A 24,603-nucleotide genomic window follows, 5' to 3' on the forward strand; every position below is an offset into this window, starting at 1 on the left:
GACGGACAGCGGAGTCTTAGTAATAGGTGGTAATAGGGTCGCTTTTTAGGGTTCCGTACCTAAAGGGTAAAAACGGGACCCTATTACTAAGACTCCGCTGTCCGTCTGTCCGTCTGTCTGTGTCTGTCACCAGGATGTATCTCATGAACCGTAATAGCTAGACAGCTGAAATTTTCACAGATGATGTATTTATGTTGCCGCTATAACAACAAATACTAAAAACAGAATAATATAAATATTTAAATGGGGCTCCCATACAACAAACGTGATTTTTTTGCTGTTTTTTTTCGTAATGGTACGGAACCCTTCGTGCGCGAGTCCGACTCGCACTTGACCGGTTTTTTTACCCTTTGGGTACGGAATCCTAAAAACTACATTTCTGTTAGTGCTCAAGCAAGTCTAACTGGACAAAAGTACTTTAATAATAGCGATACCTACTGCCATCTCACTTCCACTTAGCTGGCTTATGCACAGACAGACGTACCTTCACCTTCTTGCTATGAGTAGCATACGCTAAACCGTATTTAGACTAGTTCATTAGCGCCGTTTCACGTTACAGTTCAGTTAATCCGCGCTAAGACCTAGGAAGTACCTAACTAGGTACTATTACGGTGATATTTTTTAAGAGTTCTATCTATATGACAGACTTACCTATAGAGACAAAACTTTTTAAGCTACCTCTACCTACCTAGGTATTACAGAAAAGTTTATTATAGGACTGCATTGCCTACGTTATACGAGTCATAATACCTTTTATGAGCAAGTGTGATAATAAGAAACCGGCCAAGTGCGAGTCGGACTCGCGCACGAAGGGTTCCGTATCATTACGCGAAAAACGGCAAAAAAATCACGTTTGTTGTATGGGAATGGGAGTCCCAGATAAATATTTATTTTATTCTGTTTTAGTATTTGTTGTTATAGCGGCAACAGTAATACATCATCTGTGAAAATTTCAACTGTCTAGCTATCACGGTTCATGAGATCTCATACAGGCTGGTGACAGACGGACAGACAGACAGACGGACAGACAGCGGACTCTTAGTAATAGGGTAGGGTCCCATTTTTACCCTTTGGCTACGGAACCCTAAAACGCATAAACGTATGTAACTCCTTATATGATGAATAAAGTCTAAGGAAAAAACGTGCCTCGGAAATTAAGAAAAATCATTCTTAAATAGATGGCGCCACACCTTTGGCCTATGCTCAGCTAGATGGCGTTGACGAGGCCTAGTCTAGTCTGGCCTAGGGGTTCATGGCGTTAGCCGCGATAGCTAAAGACGCCGGTTCGAATCCGGCCTTCACCACTGGAGGGTTTCGTCACTGTTTCTTTAATTAGTGTGACTACTTAAAAGAAAACACATCAAAATATTTAATAAAATAATTTGTACCCAAAAAGTCGTTTAAAAATACATTGTTAAAAATTGTGTAAAAAAAGAAAACCCTCTGATATATAAACTTTTTCCACTAATTCTTATGAAACCATAAAAGTTCTGAAATAAACAACTCGTGATAAATGTTCAATTACTTCTAGAATATTCTAGATATAAGTCATATAAGTACCTCGTGTCATTGTATGTGCAAGTTTCATTACAATCCAACACGTAGTTTTAAAATGAGAACGAAACTCCATTTGTATGGGAAGGTGAAATTCGGCCGAGCTTGCCGGGGACCGGGGACTCTTAACTCGCCCAGTCTATAAAAGATACCTACGTATCTATAATATATATATATATATACTAATGTAAGATAACGAATACAAGATAACTATACGGCCCTAAATAGCTCGGCTATCTCGTTTTATCGAGTGTTATATCTCACTCGCACACTGCCCTCTCGCTCGATACGCCACGCCAGTGTCAGTTTTGTCGTCGCTGCAATACTACGTTTGTCGACCGGTGTTATAATATTTTATCATTTTGTCTCAAGATAGTACTAGATTTTTTAATAATAATCCAATGAAGGAAGAGGTAAGTTGATTTAATGATTTATTTTCCAACTATGCACGTAATTTTGTCTAGTACGCATTAGATAAGAATATTGCATATAGAAAACAAAGTCAAATTTACGCGCGGACAAATGTGGAACTAGCGATCGCCATACAAGGCGCGGAACAAATATGTAGCGCAGCGCTTTCACGGATGTACAATATAAAATTGTTGAAGAGTTCACGTGGTGTATTCGCATTACTTAAGAAACAAACTTGAGTCGAACGCTAAGTCTATCCAGCGTATCAAGACCTCCAGATCTGTATAAATATTTGTACTAAGAATGCGCGCTTTTACTGGAAATAGAAACATTAGACTCGCACTCGCGCGGAGAGCGATAGCAATAACACTAGAACGCACGTTCGCATAGCTGCAAAACGTATCAGTTAACCGCTAAGCTCATTTACACTGTCAATGCAAATTGAACCTTATTTTCATAAAACTAGAATTATATTTTCCCTGTGTTAGAATTGGAATATTATTACAATAGCGTCGTATTGAATGCGAGAACGGTGTCCCCCTTTTGATGGGTTATCGTGATGCGCTGTCTCGCTCGTGTACGTAGTTTCTCACTCTTGTTGTCTCGTTCGTTGCTTTACTTTGGTTATAATTTATAGTTACATTATTATTTACACTCGATAATTCTAAAAGTTATGGTCTAAAGCTGGAATGCACCATTTCTTAAAATGAAGTCGGTTAACAACTTAACAAGTTTTAAATAGGTAGTAATTAAATTTTATTCCTTATTCTTTATTCAAACAGGCACAAGGTAAACCTAATTTTACAGCTATGCCAAGTTATTTTAAGGGTAAGTGTGTCAGATTTCGTCCACTTATAGGAGATGGATAAAAAAATCTTTAAGTAGGTACCTACTCTTACTAAAATGTGTTGTATTTGTTTGTATTGCTAATATTATCAATTTTAGGTTAATATTACTTGACCTTAAATAATATTTACGGTTTATTTCATAAAATTTTTTTTACAAAAGTAGTGTTATTTTAGTTTTCGTCCACGTATGAGATAGTTTCCGACCACTGCATTATTTATTCAGTTAAAAATCGATTATATATTTCATTTTTAGTTCTTATGTTAAATATAAATCGTTTTTAGTTGGTTTTATAGCTTCTGCCCGCGACTTTTGACCGCGTATAATGATTATTTTCGTGATAAACCTAACCTACCTATGTCCTTTCTTGGGACTCAACTGACTCAAGCTTTTTTTATTTTTTATTCACTACTTGCAATAGTTATTTGTGCACAAGAGAGTAAAGTTGGTTTTTCTTGCGAGTGTTGATTTCGAGTCCCGAGAAGCAAAAGATTCTATAATTGAATCATGAGCGAAGCAAGTAATAGAAAATCTTAACCGTTGCGAAGGACTCACAAACACGAGATGTATAATAACTTTGCTCTCGTGTGACACATATAATTTTTCACCTCAGTAGTGAGAACATATTAAAGGTTAAAATGTATTTCGAATTTGTAATAGACCCCGAAGTATGAAGAGGCAGTTCATGGCCTTCACTAAATTAAAAAGCTACTTTGTTTCACTCCCTTGAGTGAGGAAAGTCGCACTTTCCTCACTACCTGGAGTGACGAAAGTAGGCTTGTTCGATCTGCTGAGGTGAAAAATACATTGTATCTATCTGTTTGGAAATTAAAATATTTTCTTTTTATGCCGTTTTGTACAGTTTGCATGTCTACCGTCTCCAATTCTCCCTCAACAGCTCAAAGCTTAGCTGGAAGAGATCCCTGAAAGGGATAAGTTCGCCTTTGTGCTAATGACGTGTTTTTCCTGTTTCATATTTAGATTTTGTACATTAAAGTGCTTTACTACTAGAGTTAGACCAAGTTAAGTCTGCAACTATTCTGATAGTGCTATCAGAATAGGCAGCGCATACGCAGTGCAATGTTATTGATACGTCATAATGTCATAGAAGTTGAGGATGTTCAACATATATTGGTGGAATGTGTACGGAACGAAGGTAAAAGACAATTGCTGATGAAGTCACTAAATACAAAGATAGATATAACTCCGTAATAGATGGAAATTTGATTCTCGTTCAGAGTGCGCTACTAGTTTTGGCCTACAGTCGTATAGATGGCGTTGACGGTTTCGTTTGTTATTTAACAATTTTAACGCATATCAGTGAAAGAACATGGGTCAAAATCATAAAAATAATTAATGCAAATAAAAAAAATCATTTATCTATATTTAAATACATTCTATCGTATTTTTATAAATCTTCATTTTTAGTTTTAAAGTGTGTCGACAGATGGCAGTGAATTTACTGGGGTTACAAAATTTACTATGACAGTACCGCTCTAGTATAAGTTACTCTATGCTAAATATTAATAGGTTAGATGTAGGCGCTTTACAAAGCATCTTGGCGGCACCAATCTCAGAAGAGGCAAAGGAGATATACCTATTTATTTGTGTATAATTATATTAGTCAGTATACTGACAGGCCGTAGATGAGTGTAATTTAGATTAAGGTACGATGGGACTGTCCCTAAATAAATACATGAATTAAAAAAAAAATGTCATAGAAGTTAGACGTTTAAAATAACACTTGCACTGCGTGTGCTATTATCAGAATGTAGACTTTTCTTGGTTAAACTACTACTTTTACTACCTAATTTTCGATTTACAGATTGAGGAACCCGTTGTTAAGTCAGAACGGTATTCCTTAATGGAAGACGAAGACTGGATGACCAGAGGCGGTAGTATCTGGAACCACACAGCGGAGCGGGCAGCAACTAGAGTCAAGTAAGTATAAAATTATAAATAACCGGCCAAGTGGATGTTCGACCGTGTATATTGGGGGTTCCTTACCTACAAGCCGAAATTACGCTGGAAAAAGTTTCATTTTAGACGATGAAAGTTATAGACCGCGGGCCAGGAAAATATTTCCATGGCCAATCGCCTCCCGGGCGAAAACTCGTATAGTGGTTAACGGCTATGTATGATGAACCCTCGTGAACGTCTTTTGTTATCACCCGTTAAAACGGGGGGACCTATCGCCGCTATACTTACTCAACCTCGTATCTGCAACACTCATTTGATGACAAAAACACCCGTATTCCGAATGAAAGAAAAGCGACATTTCCATCAAATGATTGTTGCACATATGAGGTTGAGTAAGTATAGCGACGCTATGTATATTCATGCTCTTTCGAATCCTAAAAAACAAACGATCTGTAAATTCTATGTAATTTTTTACCTATTTAGAGGGGATCTAAGTATTTATGTTTCTTGAAAGTCGGTCAACGATCCAAGGACTTCCAGATGTCGCGCCACGACCTGCCAGCTAGTGCAGCTGGTGAAGTTCATGGAGAAACACCCTCAACTAGCAGTATCCCACGCTAAACCCTTCCCGGGCAGCGATGAGTTGTGGATGGAGTTAGCGGCACAAATCAACCAGTTTGGGCCGCCGAAGAATTACAAGCAGTGCAAGACGGTAAGTAAAGTTGTTTCATAAAGGAAGTTCATAGAGAAACACCCACAACTAGCAGTATCCCACGCTAAACCCTTCCCGGGCAGCGATGAGTTGTGGATGGAGTTAGCGGCACAAATCAACCAGTTTGGGCCGCCGAAGAATTACAAGCAGTGCAAGACGGTAAGTAGTTGTTTTATAAAGGGATGGTTGAATGACTGAATGAATGAACTAGCTGTGTCACACGCAAGACCGTTTACTGGCAGCGATGAGTTGTGGATGGAGTTAGCGGCACAAATCAACCAGTTTGGGCCGCCGAAGAATTACAAGCAGTGCAAGATGGTAAGTAGTTGTTTTATAAAGGAATGGATGAATAACTGAATGAATGAACTAGCTGTGTCACACGCCAGACCGTTTTCTGGCAGCGATGAGTTGTGGATGGAGTTAGCGGCACAAATCAACCAGTTTGGGCTGCCGAAGAATTACAAGCAGTGCAAGACGGTAAGTAGTTGTTTTATAAAGGGATGGTTGAATGACTGAAAGAATGAACTAGCTGTGTCACACGCCAGACCGTTTCCTGGCAGCGATGAGTTATGGATAGAGTTAGCGGCACACGTTTTTTTTTACCACCGTACAGTTTAGGTCAGTCCAAATTTAACGAATGCGTATTGATTACTCGTAGAAACTATTATTGGGGTTTGATACTAGAAGGTTGACTAGTCCAGCTTTACCAGTATTCAATATCAGTTGATTTTATAGATTTTATGTAGTCATAGATATAAAATAAGCGATAAAACGAACGCAACGTCATCGAGTTTGGATTTATTCCAATCGTCGCGAATGGTACGGACAATACAAATATGCATTAAACTATACTAAACTACTGTTAAACTTTGTGACTTGTTATTAAAAAAATTATGTGACTTGCATGTTATATTAATCATTTTAATAAATTTGTCTTTCAAATAATTTTGAAATTGTAATAAAAACTCTTATTTAGTTTTAAATTTGCATGCCATTTTTTGGCTAAACATGTGATAATAAATCAATTAATTTATAACATCTGTATGTAATTACCATGGCTAAGCAAATAAATATTTCATTCATTTCATTCATTCATTATTTTCTTTATTTCTCACCAAAAACTATCTACATACCTACATGACTATTGAAAGAAAAGAACATTCGGTAACATTCGGTGATAGTGAAGCTTGTACCGAGTATTAGAAATGAATTTTACGATCTTTCTACACACTAATGTGTGATGGATTGTTTCTAATTCATATCTAAACCATGTCATATTTCTATGAAATCTAGATATTGTCATTATTCTACCTCTCTTTTGTCATCAGACATGGCGAGACCTCCGAAAGCGCGCGCTCGCCATGCAACGCGGCCGCAACAAGAAAGGCACTGGACGCAATCTGTACGGGATGGCGCCCAAGATCATCAGCCTGATCACCCAGGCCGGCATGGCGCCCAAATGCAAGAAAGAAGACGACGAAGGTAAGGGTCTTGAACCTACAGTTACAGATTATAATTATAATAATTCTTACGAACAGATACTTATCTCTCAAAGAAAACGCCGTTTTGACACCTACACAAAAATACAATGGCTTCAACGCGCCGCTGTCGCGCCTAAATACAGGAAAGACGAAGACGATGAAGGTAAGGATACTTGCGCCTAAAGTCAGCATCGGAAACAAGAAGGACGCTGGACGCAGCCTCATCTATCAGGCCGGCATGGCGCCTATATAAATACAAGAAAATCGAAGGCGATGAAGGTAAATAATATACTTGTGCCTACACCTGGACGCAGTGTCATCTATCAGGCCGGCATTACGCTTAAATACAAGAAAAAGACGAAGGCGATGAAGGTAAGGCTACTTGTGCCTAAAGTCAGCATGGGAAACAAGAAGGGCACTGGACGCAGCCTCATCTATCAGGACGGCATGGCGCCTGCCAAGAACAAGAAAGACGAAGGCGATGAAGGTAAGGCTACTTGCGCCTAAAGTCAGCATGGGAAACAAGAAGGGCACTGGACGCAGCCTCATCTTACTCATCTATCAGGCCGGCATGGCGCCTAAATGTAAGAAGGATGAAGGCGACGAAGGTTTTAATGAGTGAGATTACCTATGTCCTATGTGAGATTTGCTGAACGTCAAACTACGGCTAACTACATTCAGTACTAACCTACTTTCTGCACTAAAAAGACCTCGCTCCCCTCAGACAAAACTCAAAGCAAAATGCACAAAGCATCTTCCACGCAGTTAGAGATTTTTCACATGGCTTGTCGACAATTACGTGCGGTCCTTAACGCTTTTGTGCGCTACGGAATAAAGTTTGCATTCGTTTGACTGCAACGTATTTGGCAATCGTTGTTTATTACCATTGCCTGCAGTACAGAACGCTCAGCGAACCAGTGTACAACAGTGTAACTATGATTTATGAGAAAACCAACTCCCTACTTAATAATAGGTAGGTAAATAATTATTATAAAATATTAAAACAAAAAAAAGTAAGGATGAAACGAAAAACCAAACGACAGATTTATTCGTGATTCTATACCAGTCAAAAAGCCGAATTTTGAGAAAAAAATACGAATTTTGATAAAACGTCATATGGCCGAGAATCTGTCAAATCTCTGAATAAAATGAATTGAATAACTTTCAATAAGAAGCTGTTGCTGATTAAGGAATCTTTGAACACAATATATTATATTATTTTTTACTTCACCTCACTGCCCCATTTCTATTAAACACCCGTACGCAAGATGACGCAGGATACCTCTACGAAATAATTACCACGTGCGTCTTTTGTAAGAATAATAGTCACGGTATAATAGTCAAATTGTGTGCACGAGGCCTATATCGATTCTAAAGTAATCCGCCACCCAAAATGGCGTCGCAACTGTCTCTCTCGCACACTAGCCCACACCACGCAAGAGACAGAGACGACCGCTGTTCGCTGTTCCGACTCTTCTAATCCGGCACGGGGGACATGCTCTGCGTGCCCCAGTACTCCGAACGGTTTTAGAGGGAGAGCACGTTGCTTTTCGTTCGATTTTTGAAATTTCAATTTACGCGTTTTTGTAAGTTATCTATGTGAGTGGTACTTTTTGTGGACTCTATTTGTACGTGTTTAGAGTTTTAAATCGCCTGGCGTCATAGATAGCCGCGTGGCCGGTAAAAATAAGTGACTTACGTTGTTCCTTGCGGACGGAAAAGCTTAAGTGAAATAACCTGTCGATTCAATTTAAACCTTACTGTGTGCAGTTAGAGTTGACATTAGCTTATTGTGGCGATTGAGTTAGTGTCATAGAATATTTTCACGCTTAGAACTGAATCTTATGAATGCAGCAGCGCCAGCAGCGTTATAGGTGTAGGTACGCAAAAAAACCGGCCAAGTGCGAGTCGGACTCGCGCACGAAGGGTTCCGTACCATTAGGGAAAAAAACAGCAAAAAAATCACGTTTGTTGTATGGGAGCCCCATTTAAATATTTATATTATTCTGTTTTTAGTATTTGTACATTACACAGAAATACATCATCTGTGAAAATTTCAACTGTCTAGCTATCACGGTTCATGAGATACAGCCTGGTGACAGACAGACGGACAGACGGACGGACAGACGGACAGACGGACAGCGGAGTCTTAGTAATAGGGTCCCGTTTTTACCCTAAAAAACCGCAAATCGATGTACAGTTTAGCCGTTTGGCACACGCATATTTTAATATATAGTGCAAACAATTTTTTTGACCCAGTTCCTAAAAAAAATCCCTTAGGAGTCCCATAAGTATTGTAAAATAGATACTAAAACTACTGATGTAGAACTTTGGAATATTGAAAAATAAAATAAAAACCGGCCAAGTGCGAGTCGGACTCGCGCACGAAGTGTTCCGTACCATTACGCAAAAAATTGTATGGGAGCCTCACTAAAATACCTATTTATTTTATTCTGTTTTCAGAATTCCGTACCCAAAGGGTAAAAACGGGACCCTATTATTAAGACTTCACTGTCCGTCTGTCTGTCACCAGGCTGTATCTCATGAACATAGCTAGACAGTTGAAATTTTCACATATGAATGAATGGAGGAGCCCAAACTTGGTTTGTTTTGAAAATGATTATTAAAATGGCTGACATGTAATGATGTGATATATATTTAGAATAGCCTCAAAAAGCCCTTTGATATTATAATAACCACACACGATAGGTTTCTGATTTTTTTTCCTATACAAAAAAAATACAGCACTAAGGGATTTTTTTTAAGAACTGCGGGTAAAAAATTTTGTTTTGACCTCTAGTATGCGTGTGCCAAATGGCTAAACTGTACATCGATTTACGGATTTTCTTTGAAATTGCGCTCGTACGACTTCCACTATAACGACTTTTGTTAATAATAACCAAAGATAGATATAACTCCGTAATAGATGGATACAGTCTAAGGAAAAAACGTGCCTCGAAAATCACGAAAATTTGATTCTCGATCAGAGGGCGCTACTAGCTTTGGCCTACTGTGGTATAGATGGCGTTGACGGTTTCGTTTGTTATTTAACAATTTTAACGCATATCAGTGAAAGAACATGGGTCAAAATCATAAAAATAATTAATGCAAATAAAAAAAAAAATATCCATATTTAAATACATTTTATCGTATTTTTATAAATCTTTATTTTTAGTTTTAAAGTGTGTCGACAGATGGCGGTGAATTTACTGGGGTTACAAAATTTACTATGACCTCTAGTATAAGTTACTGTATGATAATAACAGTAGGGTAGGGGAGTTGTGTATTTAAAATATATTATTTCACACCATCACACCATGTACGAAATAAAGCGCCACTAGCGCCAGTAAATTAGGTATTGGCATAGCTACGTAGACTGCAGTTATTTTTTTAGAAACTTTTATTTATTGAATATGATAAAATTATAAAGAGTAGGTAACTTGGACCGTGACGTCACTAACAGTTCTGTATTTCAAATAAATTATATAGGTATTGGCTAAAAGTTTAGAGTAAAAAACATAGTGCTAAAAATATCAACCTACCTATTAAATTATGTACCCATGCCTCGTATGAAAAGAAGGTCTTTAGTCTATAAAGCGAGGAAATTAAAAGAGAAGAGGAGATTGGAGAGTGAGGGGGAACGGGAAAAGCGGCTAGCGTACCAGCGTGCCTACGCTGCCTACTACAGATATACTGGAGGTAGGGAACTAGGTTTTATTTTTTAGGTGCATTGGGGTAATTAAGCGGGGTAATTTTGAAAATGGCAAATAATTATTAACTACATATAAAACAAGAAGCACTTTATGCTTTAGCAACACTTACGCTACTGCAACGCTACGCAACGTACTAGTAGGCGAACAACACGCGAACGCGAAGCGAAGCGATGCGGCGCGGGGTGAATCAATCCTTTGATACCTATAGAAGTGTCCTACGTGGGCGATCTCGTTGCGAACGCGAACGCCGTGAGCCCGCCGCGCCTCTTCGCTTCGCGTTCGCGAGTTGTTCGCTTACGCAGCGTACAGGATGACTCACGTTAGACCGGGCTGTGTCCGGGCCGAAGCTTCCGGCGCTTCGTTTTCTATGGAAAGCATCACGTGATCACCTGTCATGTCATAGAAACGTAAGCGCCGGAAGCTACGGGCCGGACACGGCCCGGTCTAACGTGAGTCATCCTTACTACGTAGACGAACAACACGCGAATGCGAAGCGGCGCGGCGCGCCGCGGAGCTGTGTGAATCAATCCTTCGATAGTTTTGATATCTATAGAAGTGTCCTACGTGGGCGATCTCGTTGCGAACGCGAACGCCGTGGGCCCGCCGCGCCGCGCCGCGCCGCTTCGCTACGCGTTCGCGAATTGTTCGCTTACGTAAGACGCTGCGTTACCAAGGCATCTTGCTTACCAACTGTTGCTACAGTAAAAAGTGCTTAGAATGTCGATTAGACTAGTTTAGTAGTTATTTGCCATTTCCAAAACTATCCCGCTTTCGGCGTTATCTCAATGCACCTTTTTGTTATTTGTTAGCTTAGGGACACTTGCGCCATCCAGGGTTAGCCACTAACACGAGGTTACTAGTACAATTGAACCCTGTGTTACGGTTAACTCCGAGTTTAGTGGATAACCCTGGACATCTGGTGCAAGTGGCCGTTATGGTGTCCCATTATTATTATTTTTCAAAATACAATAAACTATTATTTAGTTTAGTGACTACTTAAACTACTAGTGACTACTTAAAAAACACAATAAAAAAAATATCTCATAAAATATTCCCTAGTTGGACAATAAACTGTACTGTTTTTTGTAAAGGTGTTTAGGGTCACTTCGAATTCGAAAAAAAAACTTATAGTAGTTACCTAAATGTTATCATGTACAGTCAAGTGTAAAAATATGGTTGCACAGGTACAACATAATACAACTTACTCAAAAATATGTCCCATAGTTCTTAATTCGCCGACATAAGAGCTATATGGGACATATTTTTGAGTAAGATGTGTACACCCATATTTTTACACTTGACTGTAAGTACATAGTCAGTTCGTCAGTGTCACAGGTCTTTTCAGAAACTATAATATAAATCCATATTAATGTTCGTTATACAAATAGGTGTCATCGGTAACTAGATATCTAGTTTCTAGATAGGTATGTAGAAAATTTTATAAAAGCCGCTACCATACATTCCATACAATCGAAGTTACGCTTTAATTTTAAATAACATTCTGAATAAAGTAACATGAAATTTCCGATTTTATTGACTAGGTTCCTGTGACTATTAAGGCCTGTGATTAAGGCCCTCTTAAAACCAGCGGGCTTAGCACGGTAGCATTTTTATCACCTGTCACTATGCCTGTCACTTTCGCACTACATTAGAACGTGACAGGCATGGTGACAGACGATAAAAATGCTACCGTGCTAAGCCCGCAGAACAGCCTTCAGACCAAACCAACAACTCTAAAGTAAAAACAAACAAGTCATGTCAGAACGAGTAAAACGCAAGAAGCTAACTCTAACACTCAAAATCAAGAACGAAATAATAAACCGAATAGACGCGGGTGAAACATACAGCCAACTCTCCCGAGAATTTAACATTGGAAGATCCACCATCTACGACATTTATAAAAACCGTCACAACATAGAAACCGCTGCTAAGCTCCCATACACATCAGAAAGGAAAACTTTAAGATCAGCCGAAAATCCCGAGTTAGAAGAGAAATTATACCAATGGTATTTAGAAGAAAGAAGTTTGTATGCTATGACGGGGTCGCTCATCATTTTGAAAGCAAAGACGCTACATAAAGAGATGACTGGAAGGGACGACTTTCTGGCCAGTGGGGGGTGGCTGGATCGGTTTAAGAAGAGGAAGGGGATAGTGCTGGGTGGGATTCAAGGTATCGATACCAATAAAAACTAAAGGCTCAATAAAAATGAAATCAATCCACATTTATTTATTATAAACACCGTATCGTTTTGTTACAGGAGGCGCCAGCTCCTCAAGGCCAGAGACTCCACCGCCAGTACGTGAACCTTTACCAGAACCAGTATCCGGCCCAGCGGCAGAGGACGGCCAAGTTGAGAAGACTAAAGGGGTAAACTAACTAACTAAATGATTCACTTAATTTACTCATCATGAACGCCTCAGTATTTTTGCCATAAAAAAACTATATACGTATATAAGTTTCACTGCTAAGCACAGGCCTCTCCTGCGCGAGAGGTTTTGGGCTATAGTCCCTACGCTGGTCCATTGCGGGTTGAGGACTTCACAATACACCTTTGAACTTCCTCGCGGATGTATTGTAGGTTTCAGTTCAAGTTCCAGAAAACTCATTGGTACGTGCCTGAATTTGAATTCGCGAACTCCGGATTGAAAGTCGGACGTCAGATCCACTCGGCTACCACCGCTTTTTTGCCATGACTCGCTTAATTAACCTGAGGTGCGACCCCAAACTTGATAGCAAGTAATGGAGTACCTATACGCACTAGTTTAAACAAATAAATGCCATCCGATCCGACCTTTTAAAAATTGGGCTTCACACATTTACTACGACCACAGTGACGGTAAAACAGTAACACTTTTTACTGACCATTATAATATAAAATATGTCTCTTTGACTCTTTGCCGAACGTTTGGTTCATCGAGGCTAAACTGGAATCGTTAGCAGACAGCCAAAGGGAAATAGTTATTTGTTATACAAGGGTGCAAAGTTGTATTTTACCCGCGAGTGTGGAATTGAAACATGAGCAAGCGAAAGGACTATAGTTGAACCACGAGCGAAGCGAGTGGTTCTAAAATAGAATCCTGAGCGTAGCGAGTGTTTCAACACACGAGAAGTAAAATACATTTGCACCCGTGTGTAACACAAAACTTTTCCCCTCAAAACTTTTTTGCGAGGAAAGTGCAACATCCACAGGCGTTAGATCATCTTCATCACTGGAATCACAAATTTTTTTACGATATTATAACAGAAAACACTAGAAATTCTGATTTTTACGTGAGTCGGTGAGAAGAACAGTAAAAATTTTGTTGACAATGTTGACATTTCTGTTCTGACGTATGAAATGTCAACGATGCGTTTTGAAATTGCATCGACTCAACTTGTGCGTTCAGAATTATATTTAACATCATTACAAAAAATCTAACGTTTCTTATGGAATTTTAAGGTTTATGACTTAAATTTATTAAATAAAGCTAAATTTGGTATTTTTTATTAGATTCTCAAACCATTTATTTAATGATAACTAATATCGAACGAACCATTATCATGAGCGTTTTACGTTTTGTTATCTGTCAAGCTACTTAAACACGCTCCATCCAAGGTCAAATTACTTTCCCCGCTAGTGGATAAAATGCGTTTTTCCCCGCTTGTTTTAAAGGATAATAGACGGCTTTCCGAGCTAGTGAGGGGAAAATATTCTTAATTATTTTCATTTTCTACTTTTCTAGGAACAACTCGTGATCAGGGTAACGGACAATATGAACTCCAAAAGAAACGTTTTCAACACGTTCACAATCAATGATGGCCATTTTGAAAACGTCATTGTCAAGGTAAATTTTCATTATCATGCAAATTTTTGGCGCAATGCAATACCACATGGCAGATAGAGAATTTTGGAATCTTTCGCTTGCTTAGGGTATCAATATAAGCACGAAGAGTTAAACAACAACTTTGCCTCCTTGTAAAACAAATAGCTAACAGGTATGACACGCTCTTATGGTACAGGCACCTGCCTCAATAGCAGAGGACGCTGGTTCGATTCCAGCCTGGAGCAATGGAGGCCTTGGTCACTTTTTCTTAGTATATGACATTTATTTCAGTTTAGCATTAATATGTACTAAAAACAATCATAGTAGTGTTATTTAGTAGAAGGGAAGTTTTAAACCGAAATTAATCTTAGGATATATCTTTTTCAAAATTACTTTAAGGCGAGGCGAGGCTTTAGATTTGGCGAGTTATTAGAACAAATAGTGTTCGGCTGTTGATGGGGTTTTCAGAAAAATGGTACCATTTACATTTTTCGAAAAACCATCAGCTTTTGGGGTATTTAGACTCAGAATCACGAGTACTATTGAATGAGACAAAGAAAAAAAGTGTCTCCAGTTTTTCATACAAATTATGGGTGTCAGATTTGTAACGGTCAATGCGTATTTTACGCGTTTACAAAACTATGGGTGATATTAAATCAAAATATTGAAAATCTTTCCCATATAGTTAATTTTATTTTTGCGGTGCGCTTTTTTGTGCTTTTCAGTCACGAGCGCGTTTAGTGGACTGTATTTGACTGATTCTGCGGATGTAAAATAGTGAAAGGAAAAACAGAGGGGAAAATGGGAAATTCACACTCACTTACTTGAAAAATGTCCGTTTTGGGAATGCCGGCACGTGTATTCCTTGCGATCACCACATGAGAGCTGACTTTCACCAAGGCCTTGGACTTTTCTCGTTGTCTTCGACAAAACACTCATCACACACGTTCATTATACGGATTGTTCGATTAACACATAAATTACACAGATTTTTCTTGATTAGAGACGAGAGGATTCGACACGGAACGCTCAAATCGCCATATTGGATTGGAGACAATTGCTCCGCTAGATGTCGCTCGCAGCACGAGTGCGAGCGAAACAGCAATACACAAGAGTGTGAATATGAGGGAGCGGATGAGGTATAGGAGGATTTTTTAAGGGCGTACAAAATCTAACTATTTACTAAAACGAAACTTAACATCCCCCCGGGCTTGAAGGATTCCCTTCAAAAAAAAAATAGAAGTTTAATATAAAAATAGAAATAAATGAATACTAAGTACCCACCCAGTTATGCTTGACTTAACTATAAACTAAGTATCAATAAAAACAGTTAGTACTAATAAAGTTAACATAAAAGAACTCTACTGAGTAGGCAGTGGGCATAACCGCACTATAGGTCGTTCCAATTTAACTCCTCGCGTTTGCACCTCCGCAACTCGTACGACTCCGTCTCGACCAGGAAAAACACGCGTTATAACGCCGATAGGCCATTGCAAGGGCGGTGCATTATTCACGTTGATAAGTACGACAGTTCCTACGGCTAATGGCTTAGCTGGAGTATTCCATTTTTCCCTGCTCTGCAAGTTGTGAAGGTATTCAGTTCGGAAACGCTTCCAAAAAGATTGGACAATTGAATCTAACAACGAATACCGGGTTAAAAGGTCCGTTCGTTCCTGACTCAAATCGGCTGCGGGTAAGTGCTGCAAGGGTGCAGTACATATGAAATGAGCGGGGGTCAAAGCAGTAGGTTCCGATGGATCGGAACTCAAAACGTAAAGAGGTCTACTGTTTAGCTGACTCTCGATCTGAATTGTCACCGTCAATAGTTCCTGGTAGGTCAGAATTTGTTTGCCTATGACGCGGTGAAGATGCGTTTTAAAGCTTTTAATATTACTTTCCCAAGCGCCTCCGAAGTGAGGTGCGTTGGGAGGGTTTAAGCGCCAAGTTATACGATGCTTTAAGAGCTCCTCGCGAAACGTTTTGTAATATTCTTCGGTGTTAAGAAAAGAATAAAGTTCTTTAAGATAAGCCTTAGCGCCTACGAAGTTTGTTCCATGATCACTATATAACACCTGACACGGCCCACGGCGGGAAATAAATCTTTTGAAGGCATCTAAGAATGCCTCAGAACTGAGCGACGAGACGAGTTCAGTATGAACGGCCTTTGTCACCATACAGATGAAAAGACACAGCCATGCCTTTTGGCTTTTTGCCCCACGCTTTCTGACCATGGTAATGTTGAAAGGACCGGCGTAATCTACCCCCGTATGCGTGAATGCTTTACTTTCATTAACGCGACACTCTGGCAGGTCTGCCATAGAAGGGAACGTATTGGTCGGATTGACTCTGAAACAAGCGTTACATTTGTGAAAGCGCTGTCTCACAATTCGACGTGCTGACAAAATCCAATATTTCTGTCTCAAAATAGAAAGCAAAAGGTGCGGGCCGGCGTGCAAGTTTTCGCGATGGAAAAAATCAATTAAAATTTCAATAAGGTGCCCTTTCTTGGGCAACACTGCGGGATGTTTACTACAATAATCCAGAGAAGAGTTGCCTAGACGTCCTCCCACTCGTAGAACGTCATCAGTGACAAAAGGAAATAATTTGCGAAGTGAGGGTGAGCATACCTTGCCATTTTTAATATTGCGTAAATCATCAGCAAATGAAATTTGTTGAATGACCTTGACCACGAACAATTCTGCCGCGTCCAGGTCAGAGGCAGTGATTTCGCCGCCTCGAGGTAGTTTTTTGATGAATCTTAAGACATGGACAACTGATTTAAGAAACCGGTGCCATGAAGAAAACCTTTCACCCAACTCCAGAAGCCAGTGACTGCTGTTGCTTTCATTAGTAGCAACAAAAGAGACAACCTTTTCCTCAGAAAGTGCCTTAGCTGTGGGCGAGAACTTAGTTATAGGCCATTCGTTAACTGGTAAGGATGCCCAGGACGGACTGTTAAACCAGAGATTATGGTCCTTTAAGCGGGAGGGAAGTAGTCCACGAGACAAACAATCTGCCGGGTTCTCAGATCCGGACACATGATAGAAATGCTCCGGTGCGTAATTTGCCTGACATTGAGCGATGCGGTTGGCTACATATGTAGCGAACCTATGCGGTGACGAGTGCACCCAGCATAAAGCGACCTCTGAGTCTGAAAATGCGTAGACATCATCAATGCTGTGGCGTTCTGATAATGTGTCATGGACGACACGAAGCAGCTTTGACATTAAAACAACTGCACAAAGTTCCAGACGCGCAACAGTCACCGTCCTCACCGGTGTTACTTTCGAGCGGGAGCAAATTAAGCGTATGACGGGATGTTGATTGTCCGTAACGACGTGTGCGTAGATGACACAGCCATACGCCTTTTCACTTGCGTCAGCAAAAGCAATAAGCGTTACCTTTGAGGTTTTTTCAATGCCTAGATGTCGAGAAAATTTTATGTCAGAAATAAGAGGCAGCTCGCTGACAAACTGGTGCCATAAACATAAAATGTGCTGAGGAGGCAAATCATCCCAGCCTTGTTTCAACAGCCACAACTCCTTTATGAGGAGTTTCGAATAAAGAATAGCGGGCCCTACTAGGCCAAGAACGTCATACAAGCGGGCGGTGGCAGAAAGAATAGCTCGTTTCGTGCCTGTAAGCGGAGGAGGTGAGACAGTGAAAACGAACTCATCAGACCCAGGAAGCCATTGAAGGCCAAGTATCTTAAGAGAGCCGCTGTCGTCGAAAGAGACGGATTCAGGCTGGCGATGGGTTGCGGGAATGTGTTCTAGCAACTGAGGAGAGTTGCTAGTCCATTTAACTAAATCAAACCCACCAGCCTTGAATAGGCTAATTAACTGGGTCGCTGTCGTAACTGCTTCCTCGTGGGAAGAAACAGAAGAAGCTAGATCGTCCATGTAAACGTCTCGTTCGAGGACATCTGCTGCGAGCGGGTACCTATCACGTTCGTCGCTAGCGAGCTGACGAAGTGTGCGCAATGCAAGGAATGGAGAAGATCGAAGACCGAAAGCGACACGGTTAAAACAGAAGGTATTTAGCGGTTCTTCGGGCGAAAAGCGATATAATATCCTTTGAAAGGAGCGGTGCGGAGGATGTACTTCGATACATAAGTACATTTGCCGAACATCGGCGAAAAAGGCAATGCGGAATATGCGGACGTTCAGAAGAATCTGAAAAATATCCGCCTGCAAGTTGCAACCAGTATGTAGAAGGTCATTCAAGGACAGACCGCTGTCCGTCTTACAACTTCCATCCAGTACTAAGCGCACTTTAGTAGTGCTTTTGTCGTTGCGAATTATCGGGTGATGCGGTAGATGGAAACCTGGACCGAGGAGTTCCTCAGGAGGAACCAGAGAAATAATTCCCTTATCCAAATAATCGAGAATAATCTCATTATAACTTTTATGAAGTTGCGGGTTGCGAGAAAACTTATTTTCGAGCATTAAAAATCTCTTTTTTGCGGTTAGAAAAGAATTGCCTAAAGCGTTAGGACTTTCTTTGAAAGGAAGGTCCACAGCGTAAGAACCATTATCGTTACGCGTTGTAGTTGTGGTAAATATTTGTTCACATGCCTGATCGTCAGGGCTTAAAAACCTTTTATTTGGAACTTCTTCTTGAGCCCAAAACTTTTCCAAACTTTCGTTAAGCGGTTCATGCGTGAACGCACAGAAGGCGCGCGTCTCGGAGTGTGGTGAGGACGGCCAATTGCTGTCTCCCATAATTAAATAACCTAGAGTAGTCTCTATGGCTGCCGGTATGCCAACGTTGCGAATTTTGTGATCCCGTAAAATTTCGACAAAGAAATTGACACCTAAGAGCATTTCAATAGGTCCGGGTTCATAAAAGCTATCGTCTGCCAGAGGTAAATTTTCAAATAATTTTATTACCGATAAATCTAAGGACTCCTCCGGTAATTCTGACGTAATTCTTTCAATTACGAGCGGTTTTGCTGAGTAGACATGAGGATTGTCAAACCTAGAGCTAAACTTTACCGATGCAAGACCGAATATTTTTTCTGAAATATTTCCGATGCCTTTAACGTTCGAGTAACGATTTTTATTTGAAATTGGTAAAGATAAACGTTTGCAACAGTCAAGAGTAATATAATCCTTTTGCGATCCAGGATCAATCAAAACTCGCAAATATTCACCAGAAGCATGATTCGTTTCTAGAAGTTTAACTTTTGCCGTAGCTAAAAGGGTTAAACAGTCCGCGTCATTAGATTCCGCCTCGCTGCTACAAGGCGCGTACGTTACATGGCTTAAAGTGGATCTAGTTTGCAAACTATTATCAACCGTATCTCCTTGAGCGCGCGGTTGCGTATCGTTTGTCGGTTTATGCACAGGTGTGCAAGCGAGTGCCGACGGCGGCACTAAACTGGAAGAACAGTTTTGCGGCGGCATTAAACTAGACTGTTTATTTACCGGCGAATTGAAATGAAGCAGTGTATGATGCCTAGATGCACACACACTGCAGGTTCGTTGAGAACTACAAGCGGACAGTTTATGTTTGTAACTAAGGCAATTATTACAAACTGAATTCGATTTTACGAATTTATACCTTTCATGCGGTGTCATTTTTGTAAAAACGGAACACTGATACAAATGTTCATGTTTATCGGTTTTACACAACTGACAAATTGGTGTCTGGGCGGGTCGACTGACAAAAGATTTGGTTTGGATGTTTTTTGGAGTAGGTAAACCTTTATCATAACTAGTAGGTTTAGACGCGTGAAAAGTTTGTTTTGACAGCGAGTGAGGTACGACCTTGGTCTGCTCTTTGATAAACTCAACAAGGTTAGCATAAGACGGGCACTTTTCTTTACGATAAAACATTTCGAATAATTTAACAGATTCCGAATCCAATCTTTGTAATGCGAGATGTAAAAAGAGAAAATCTGCCAAGTCGTTTAACTTGAGCGCCTTTAGCGCCCTTACAGATGCGTCGAATCTGCATAGAAAGGCATCCAAATTTGCTTCCGACCCGGTCGGTATAGTTTTAAAATTCAACAATTGATTAGCGTAGCCAATAGCCAGCGCGCGTTTATCCTCATATTTATCAATAAGAGCTTGCCATATAATGAGATAGTTCTCACCTGTGGCCGGCAGTCCGGCACACACAGACTTCGCCTTGTCCGTCAATTTACCTACTAAAAACTGCACGCGTTCGCTGTCCGATAGACGCGGATTGTTATGAATGACACTTTTGAATTGCTCATAAAATAAAGGCCAATTCTGAATCTCACCGTTAAATGGTAACAATTCAATGGCGGGCAACTTATGTTTTACAGCATAAGATTGACTTTTTTGTACCTCATTCATATTATCCTTTATTTCAGCCTGCACGCGTTTTATTTGACAATACATCTCATCAAAAGCGATCAAAGGTTGATAATTAACTGTAGCGTTAGGTTTTTGTTGGATTAATCGCGAGTTATAAGTGTCCAAGACACGTTCAAAATCAGACCGCAACTGGTCCAAAGCCGCGACATTATTCACAAACAAATTGCGTTGTATTTCATCTTGTTGCGCCTTAAGTGATAAGGTATAAATATTTTGTAAACGCGTAAAATACGCATTACGTTTACCTTCGAGGATGACAAGTTCACCGGAGCCGGTGATGGCTGCATCTTTATCATCATCGGGCATGGTTAAAACTTGTTACTAAGCGGCAATTTACAACAAATATACCTACAGTAATTAATAATAACAGCGTACAGAAAGCGGCGGTAATTATTCAATACGGTACCAAATTAAACCTTAGTACAAATGAAATAAGAGCGAATTGAAATGCTAATATTATTTCGCGAAATTTAAACAACTAAGCAATGAAATTTATGAATTCACGTATTATAAACGACAAATACTCAATATGAAACTTAAAGTATTTAAAGTGCGTAAAATTATTAAAATCAATGCGGTTTGCGGGAAGAAGGTCGTAACTGTATGCGATACAAGTTGCGCTTACGACCTTTTATGTGAACTATGCAGTCGAACAATCTAGAACGAACGAACCTTCAAATTTCGGGTAGATGTGATATAACTATGCGAAATACTTGTGTTTGAGCGATATTAATGAAATCTCGAACAACTGCGTTTCGAATGATAAAACTAGGTATAAATAACACTTACTTATAATGCCGATTTGCGGGAGCGAAATACGAAATATCAAATTAGTTACCTGCGGTGCGGTATTGAGAAATGAATAAAAAAGGGAGAATAACTAATTTGATTAATCAAGCATAAAGTAGGTACTTAGCCCAGATTTATTTCGAAGCGAATAATAAGTAGTGTGATATTACTGTTATTTAAGAATAGGCTTATCACTTGATAATTAGATTGCAAAACTAATTGAATATTCGGATCGATGTGACCAAAACTATGGGTGATATTAAATCAAAATATTGAAAATCTTTCCCATATAGTTAATTTTATTTTTGCGGTGCGCTTTTTTGTGCTTTTCAGTCACGAGCGCGTTTAGTGGACTGTATTTGACTGATTCTGCGGATGTAAAATAGTGAAAGGAAAAACAGAGGGGAAAATGGGAAATTCACACTCACTTACTTGAAAAATGTCCGTTTTGGGAATGCCGGCACGTGTATTCCTTGCGATCACCACATGAGAGCTGACTTTCACCAAGGCCTTGGACTTTTCTCGTTGTCTTCGACAAAACACTCATCACACACGTTCATTATACGGATTGTTCGATTAACACATAAATTACACAGATTTTTCTTGATTAGAGACGAGAGGATTCGACACGGAACGCTCAAATCGCCATATTGGATTGGAGACAATTGCTCCGCTAGATGTCGCTCGCAGCACGAGTGCGAGCGAAACAGCAATACACAAGAGTGTGAATATGAGGGAGCGGATGAGGTATAGGAGGATTTTTTAAGGGCGTACAAAATCTAACTATTTACTAAAACGAAACTTAACACAAAATGTATGTGAAAATGCGATACAAAACTGTCATTTTTTGGGGACACTTTTTTTTTCTTAAATCGATAGTCCTCGTGATTCTGAGTAGAAATAACCATACATTTTTAAGTGAAAATGCCCTGATGATGACTGTTCTTCTGTAAGTCTGTTTAAGTATAATATCTTAGTTTCTTCAATGTCATTCATAAAAATAAAATGTTTAGGAGGAAAGGTTTGAAGGTGTATACCACCCGGAAGAACAGGAGGAGGAACCAACAGAAGCTGAGGACATCGAGCCCCATGATCAGGAAGAGATGTTCCCGCAGCCTGAAGCTATCTTGGGGGGCATGGATGAGGTGATGGAGGAGAAGAATTCAGTGATCAGGGTAAGATTAAGGTTTTTGATAATTTTATGGCAAAGAAGTGACAAAGATGCACAATTATGGAAGTGATTATGATTATAACAAATAAATCGTGTATTGAAGGCAGGCTTTTTCCGGAGCCATTGTCACAATATCCTGTCGGATATTACTTATAAAATAGTAAAAGTTACAGGGAAAATGTAAAAAATGATTTAACAATACAACTATATACATAAAATGGACATATTACAAATCAGCGATAAAGAAAGACCTTTAGAAAAACCGGCCAAGTGCGAGTACTATTACGCAAAAAATGGCAAGAAAATCACGTTTGTTGTATGGGAGTCCCACTTAAATATTTATTTGATTCTGTTTTTAGTATTTGTTCATATAGTGACAACAGAAATACATCATCTGTGTAAATTTCAACTGTCTAGCTATCACGGTTTATGAGATAAAGCCTGGCAACAGACAGACAGACAGACGGACAGTGGAGTCTTAGTAATAAGGTCCCGTTTTTACCCTTTGGGTACGGAACCCTAAAAATGGACGAAAGAACATTGTATGGATCTGCAGCTGTACCCATTTTTTTCTATTTCAGGACCTGAACGACACCCTTCGCAAGTTCGTAGCCGAATACAAAACACGTAACGCTTTAATGCGCGAGCGCATTGATCTAGAACGAGCGCGTCTACAGTTTGACATGGAAGTATACAGGAGTAGACAAATGGAAAAACGTGTTATAGCTGTTAGTGCTGCAAATGCTGCTAATGCCATGAATGCTGCAAGCGCTGCTAACGTCATTAATACAAATGCAGCTAATATTATGAATGTGAATTCAGCTAATATCATAAATGCTGCAAATGCTGCTAATGTCATGAATGCTGCGAGTGCTGCTAACGTCATGAATGCGAATGCAGCTGTAATGACCAATGCTAAAAATGCTGGAAACGTTAGCAATGTTAACACTATAAGTGTTGCTAGTGTTGGTAATGAGGGCAATATTAAGAATGCGAATGTTATAACGGCCAATACGTCAAAAGCTGGAAATACTGCAACAGCTAAGAATGTTTTAAATGTAACAAGTGTTGGTACTGCTTCTAATGTCATCGCAGTCGCTGCTTCAAGTCCAAAACCAGCTAATACTGCTAAATCGAACCCTATAATCACTATAAACCCTACAAATAATATCAACACTGGAAACGCAGGAAATAATAATAAACCTACTAATCCTGTCATGACTCTTAATCCTATAACCTCTAGAGAATTTGGAAATACTGGAATCTCTGTTAAAATTGGAAACGCTGGCGTTGAAAATGTATCTAATGTGGCTGCGAGTTCGCCAAATGCTGAGAACGTAAAAAATGTTGATAATATTAATACAGAAAGTGCTCCGAAAATTGTTGATGATGCTAATGCCAAACCAGAAGAAGCAATGGATGAAACTTAAATATAAATAAATAGAATAATAATTAAATAATTATCAAAGCAAAGCTACTTGGTAAGATATCTTATGAATATTAGTAATTTTGATAATGTATAACAAGTTCAATACAATACAAAGGAAATTAAATAATTAAATATGTTATGTTACATCAGGTGTGTTTTTTTTGCAAGTATAGTCAGCATTATGGTCCGGGATATATGGACCGTGATTACCTTTTGTATTGTTTTCGAGCTCCCATACACCACGGTCCATATCCTGTTCGATATGTCTAGTGAATCTAACCGTGAATTATTCAAAGCTAAATAAATTAATTCCATGTGGACCAGGCCAATTAGATAGAGATTACATGTTGAAGTTTGAAGTATAATACAATAATGCTCTTCTTACCACCTACAAACGTATTGGACACAGTGGACGTTATAATTATA

General features: G+C 39.5%; 2 protein-coding genes across 6 annotated transcripts; both read left to right on the top strand.

Moving 5' to 3' along the window:
• The first annotated feature begins 1,761 nt into the window (after window positions 1–1,761).
• LOC134744964 (uncharacterized) lies at window positions 1,762–5,464 on the top strand. Its single transcript, XM_063678911.1, has 3 exons — window positions 1,762–1,967; window positions 4,637–4,752; window positions 5,272–5,464. Exons 1-3 carry the CDS (start codon window positions 1,956–1,958, stop codon window positions 5,462–5,464), a joined length of 321 nt encoding a protein of 106 aa, XP_063534981.1. The 5' UTR covers window positions 1,762–1,955.
• Window positions 5,465–5,509: 45 nt separating this feature from the next.
• On the top strand, window positions 5,510–24,277 carry LOC134745049 (uncharacterized protein DDB_G0287625-like). 5 transcript variants are annotated; one of them, XM_063679025.1, is made up of 6 exons: window positions 5,510–5,602; window positions 6,772–6,925; window positions 12,899–13,005; window positions 14,361–14,462; window positions 22,591–22,752; window positions 23,330–24,276. In XM_063679025.1, the coding sequence occupies exons 1-6, from the start codon at window positions 5,540–5,542 to the stop codon at window positions 24,176–24,178; spliced, it is 1,437 nt and encodes a 478-aa protein (XP_063535095.1). In that variant the 5' UTR covers window positions 5,510–5,539; the 3' UTR covers window positions 24,179–24,276. The 5 variants fall into 5 exon arrangements, with proteins under 5 accessions (XP_063535095.1, XP_063535092.1, XP_063535094.1 ...); XM_063679022.1 differs by having other exon boundaries at window positions 12,896–13,005; window positions 23,330–24,274; XM_063679024.1 differs by lacking the exon at window positions 5,510–5,602 and adding an exon at window positions 5,813–5,920 and having other exon boundaries at window positions 12,896–13,005; window positions 23,330–24,274.
• The last annotated feature ends 326 nt before the right edge of the window (window positions 24,278–24,603 follow it).

Source organism: Cydia strobilella, chromosome 10 (assembly GCF_947568885.1).
Source record: "Cydia strobilella chromosome 10, ilCydStro3.1, whole genome shotgun sequence".
NCBI classification, from domain to species: domain Eukaryota; kingdom Metazoa; phylum Arthropoda; class Insecta; order Lepidoptera; family Tortricidae; genus Cydia; species Cydia strobilella.